Source organism: Centruroides sculpturatus, unplaced genomic scaffold, assembly GCF_000671375.1.
Source record: "Centruroides sculpturatus isolate CEXI.00-Female unplaced genomic scaffold, Cexi_2.0 scaffold2473, whole genome shotgun sequence".
In the NCBI taxonomy this organism is placed as follows: domain Eukaryota; kingdom Metazoa; phylum Arthropoda; class Arachnida; order Scorpiones; family Buthidae; genus Centruroides; species Centruroides sculpturatus.
Genome location: NW_019386563.1, coordinates 3,812 through 9,109, shown reverse-complemented (window position 1 = coordinate 9,109; position 5,298 = coordinate 3,812). Strand labels below are relative to the sequence as shown.

Here is a 5,298-nt window from a genome sequence, read left to right as displayed (position 1 = left end):
GCAGCGGCGGCCTTATCCATTGCGAGGCTCTGGGCGGCAGATCTTTGCGAGGCCCTTGTCCTTTGTGCAAAGTATGTGAATTGAAATAGTAGGCACTTATTAATATTAATATATACTGTACTATAAATTAAATTTATTTTATTGTTATAACTAATAGCCAAGGATAAAATAAAAAGTTTTAAATATCAACTTTTTTCTACTTGGTTGTTGTGCGAGGCCCCTCCAAGAGCAAGGCCCCGGGCGATTGCCCTGCTTGCCACCCCCTAAGGCCGCCACTGACTGTACTTATAGGAAATAATGAATAATTTACAGAAACCAATTATAAACTTAGAGATATTATATTTATCTATTACTAATATATTGCTCAAGTATAGTTTATTAAAAGTACTAAAAATAAGTATATAAGAAATAATGCAATCTTACCAATTCTCCTAAGTAATGCAAGAATAAAAAGTTAGTTTTCTATACTTCTTTTTTTTTATTAAATAAAATATTTATTACATTATTAAAAATATTAAAAAGTCACTCTCTCTTGGCATAGAAAATGCCATACTACTTTACTACTATATTACAGAATTTGAGTTTATAAATTTCCATATATTTCATTGATGTAATGTAACAGTAATGAAACATTGTAAATAAGGATGAGATGATTGTCAAGTTAGCCAATTAATTAATGGGGATTCTATAATCATCTTTACTATTAAGCATACTTTTATAAATACTGAAAAAAAATCTCTTATTCTTACTACTTGTGTTCTTATGCAATTGTTTAATTACCTTACCTTTGAATCAATTATAGAATATAACCACTGAATAGTTTCATTATGTTGTATCACTCCATTCATTCCGTCAACATATAACATTACTTGACCCAGAGCTATAAAAGAAATCAAATAAAAATTAGATTTTTTAACAATTTAAAAAGCATAATAAATATTTTTTTTCCAAGAAGAATAAAGCTTCTCATGGAAAATATTATTTAAATTGTGACTGTGCAATCAGAAAGTATTGAACAAAGTGTTTAGTCTCAAGTGAATCACTCTGCTCAATGGTAATCATGTAGAAAGACTTCAAATTATTTATTAAATTATTCTATCAAACAAGGAAGACTTCTTCACACAAGTTATTGTATAATTCAAAGTTTATTTATGGAATTGCATCTTGATTAACAACACCAAACCAATGGCTGGATGGTTGAGCAATTAAGGTGGTGTCTTAATACTCTGGAGGATGGGTCAAAAAACACTACAAAGACTTTGTAACTTGAAGATGAACACAACAGCATCTGTTAAATCCCTCATACATGATTACAATTGATTTTCCAAAATACTTAGTCAATCAAGTGACCTAATATCTTTATTAGTAAATTATCAGTAATTATCTTACCTCTCAAAATATAATTCTGATAATTTTTATCCACTTCTGAACCAACTTTAATGAGGCACGCCAATCCATCGCTTTGGACAAATACATGAACTAGATCCTTGTCATCCTTTAAAAATATAAAAATACCAAGAGTTATAGTTGTGAATAAAATTATATAAAGTTATAATAAATAAATATGTCTATATGAGAATTTTGCTCTTGACACTTTCAACACTCATAAATATAAAAGATTGGATAAATGGCCAAGAATTTCCCATGTTCTCCAAGGCAGTTAAGGCGAACCCATTGCCCTTAAATCTGGGATTAAATTTGAACAGGTTGAAAAGTTCCAGGAATTTTTTGGGATGGTCCATCCATATATATATTGAGCCCCATCCCTTGCCACCAAGTGACCCTATTGTGGGCTCGTGGACCACAAGGAGGCGGCATAAGCAGCATTGAAAGGTTGCATTTCGAAGTTTGCATCGTACTGAGAAAAATCTACCATACAGCCCTGCCTAGGGATCCACAGAGAACCGGTTGAGAAACGTGGTTCTATGTTGCCAGTGTCCGCAGTCCATCACGGTGTGTGAGTTTTAGGGGTCTTCAATGTGAGAAATGTTGAGAACCACTGGTATAGACAGTTGTCTGCAATACCAAGTGCAAGGAGGCATCTGTCTTGTATCTGAGGTAATAGAACTTTTCAAATACAGGGAAAATAAATTTAATAGAATAAAGAAAGTGTTTGTAATTAGGATCCAGTCATTGTATAGTTCACGAATGTATTTGATGCCACGTCAACTAAATACCAGAGATGATTTATTTCTTACCTGGAAAATCTGTTTCAGGGAAAAGAGAGCTCTTCTCAATTCTCTGCCCGTGGAATTCATCAATTTTTCTGGAACAAAAATGTGAAATTACAATTCTCGATCTTTTCGGAGCCAAATTTAAACCCGTTTATGCGATTTAATGCGTAAGAAAACACTTAAAACACTCACCTATGATGGCATGCACTCGAACCGAAAGCTGTGTTCGTAATACCACTGCATTCTTTTTACTGCAAAAGAGACAAAGTTTGCACATTACAATTGACAGTAAAACATAATAAAAGAATACGAATACATGAATGAATTCGCGTAAGAAATGATGAAAACACGCATTTAATTGTCTCGCAGATTTCTTATCAAATACAGGTTTAAATACAGAACACCTGAAGAAACGCACGCATGCTTCTATAATTCCAAATTGAAGATGCTTTTAAGATGACATCAGCAATGCTTTTAGTTAAGGCATCGAGACGTTTATGAACAGTTATAATGGCCGGAATAGTAATTCTGTAAAGCAAACTTGTATTTTTAAGAGTAAATTTTATAGTCATTACAATGAAGTAACTACAGTCCAAGTGCAACCAGATGACCCCTTAAAGCGGTATGCAGATTTGTACCAGGTTTTATAATAATAATAATAACTACATCACAAGAAATGCGGTTCATGGCCATCGTAGATAATACGTGGCTACAGGATAATACACAGAATTTGGCTGTAACACGATTGCAACACCAAATGTTTCATAGTAGTGAACTTGTGTGCTAATTTGGGAAAGAAACTTACCGAAGGGATATTGAAACATCTCAGAAAAGGAAGACAATTACGAAGAAAGAAGAGAATAACTACCGAATATCACTTAAGAGAAACTTATACTTGGCCAATTATATAGGTCGAAAGAGACTTCATCTTCCATAGAGGCCGTAACCTAGACCTTGGCAATTATAGCAAAGTATTTTTTCTACTAGTTTTCTTGGCAACCAAAGACAAGTGACGAGTTAAATCTATAACAGTTTTGCATTTCTATTTATTATTAAGGTAAATTTTTTGATTGTTTTACATATATGAGACGATAACAAAGGGATGCATTCGAAATGTATGCAACAAAAAAGGGGTTCCCAAAGTGGTCCATATCGACTTTCAAGGATCGACAAGGCATTTTTGAGAGTCGATTAATCCAATAAGTACAGGCAGGCCTGTAACAGTTAAGGATGTTGCCTACTGTAAGTAGATCTTTTCTGTGAAAACTGTGTGTTAATTCTGACTCACCGCATTTATTTATTGTTAACTATATCAGCAAACAAAAGAGGAAGGGAGCGATAAAAAGTCGAAGGAAGTAGCAATCAAAAGAGTCTGGATGCCACTGATTTAAAGAAATAGCTCGTGTTAGCGATAAAAGGTACGATAACTCTCTGTCACCACCTTCCGAATCCATTAGTCGATGTGTCCACAAATTCTACGAGTGGATAAAACGGTAAACGAGTGGTAAAATCCTTAAAAAAATCATCAAGCAGACGGAGTAATGCACCGCATCCTTTTAAGACTGTTTTTAGATCATCAGTCAGGAAGAAAGAAAAAAAACTTTTAGTAAACAATTAGGTAAGAGTTAACTTGTAGGAGAGACAAACGTAGCTTTTTCTCCCTTCATTAGTCACCGTCTGACAACTTAGGAAGTGGAGTAATACATAATGAGTTGTCAATCCCGAAACTGGATCGACGAAGGGATCGGTGAGAATTCTCCTCCGGTTTATCGGAGGAGAATTCCCAGTTTCGAAACCCTCGGAGTATTAAAATCCTAAAATTCGAGACTTATTTTTTAATAATTGGATCTGGTCTTTTAGAATTGATTCAGGTGATGACTTACCAGAGATTTAGAGCATCCATTCTTCCTGGAAATTATGGAATCAACTACGTTTTCCGTCTTAGTAGAGAAGAAAATGCGTTTAAACGGCGAAACTGCCAGGTATCCAGTAAGAGAATCCCCCTCATCCGATACCTGGCAGATTTGCCACCAAATTCCATTCCTGTTTACTCCCGGGTTAAAAATGTTTCGCTTGGAAAATTCTCATTTTAACTCTTGTGTTTTCTTTCCTCCGAATGACGTATCGACTAAACTATACGTCTTTTTAACTGTTTTGCGATTTAAGAAACAGTACACCACTCATTTTGTCACTATACAATGTAATACAGTAAATAAATCTAGCAATAAACTTTGCCATTTTCCATTAATTTCCGCGAGGGATCCAAATAAATGGGGATTATGGCTTCAGTTTCGAGGTTTAGTGGGGTCGAGGCGACAATATCGAAACTACTTAACGCAAACGAGGTAACGGAGCGGAATTTAGGGGGCAAAAGCATTACGGAAATGGGTGCCAAAAGCCAAGAAAACACAACAAAAGAGCAATCGAATGTGTCCGGAAAATTTAAGGATCGCTTCTTCCGTATCCAGCAGGTATAAGGATCATCTCTCGATGGCCGAAAAGTGTAAGGATTGCCTTCTCGCTTTTTCTTATGATCTCAAATACACATACAAATTCAAACACGTGTCAGCACTCGAATTAGATGGAGCGAAAGATCATTTATATACATTCAATTAAAGCTTCTTATAACAAATATTAGAATTCCTCAAACACTAAATTCATGTATGGCTAAAGAGGATCTTCGTGAACGAAATGCAAACCAGTAATAAAAGTGCATAAAATACCAAAACATGTTTAATAACCTTGCGCTCCTAACTCAGGGTTCTAACACCTAAATAAGTGCCCATAAAGCAGGGGAGGTATTCCCCTTGGTATATCACCAGCGTGTTGCATTGCCTTATACCAACGTATTTTACAAAATATTCGATAGATATTTGGTACAGGGCCCACCAGTAGCCAAGCGGTTCCCTTTCTCTGAACACTGGGAGTTCGGGGAACTGTGGATTCGCCTGGCCAGGACGGGCTGAACACCTGGAGTTTTCCAGGTTTTCTCAACGTCTGTAACGCCTGAATAGGAACCAGTTACCCTTAAAAAGGGTAACTGGTTCCAGGTGTTGCGTTGATTTGCGATGCCGTAACTTAATTATACAAATATTTCAGACGTGTTTTCTATTAAATCAAATTA

General features: G+C 35.4%; 1 protein-coding gene across 3 annotated transcripts in view; it reads right to left on the bottom strand.

Annotated features, from left to right (window-relative positions):
- Positions 1–4,879, bottom strand: part of LOC111615313 (FH1/FH2 domain-containing protein 3-like) — a 10,649-nt gene extending 5,770 nt beyond the window's left edge. Inside the window, exons 1-5 of one of the 3 annotated variants that reach the window (XM_023356737.1) lie at positions 4,058–4,879; positions 2,367–2,425; positions 2,199–2,266; positions 1,390–1,495; positions 786–880 (exon numbers count right to left, since the gene is read on the bottom strand). In XM_023356737.1, the coding sequence (XP_023212505.1) occupies positions 786–880; positions 1,390–1,495; positions 2,199–2,266; positions 2,367–2,425; positions 4,058–4,077 (348 nt within the window). In that variant the 5' untranslated portion in view covers positions 4,078–4,879. Of the gene's footprint in view, positions 1–785; positions 881–1,389; positions 1,496–2,198; positions 2,267–2,366; positions 2,601–4,057 lie in introns of those variants that run through there. The other 2 variants (XM_023356736.1, XM_023356735.1) reach the window with 2 other exon arrangements.
- Between the last annotated feature and the right edge of the window lie 419 nt (positions 4,880–5,298).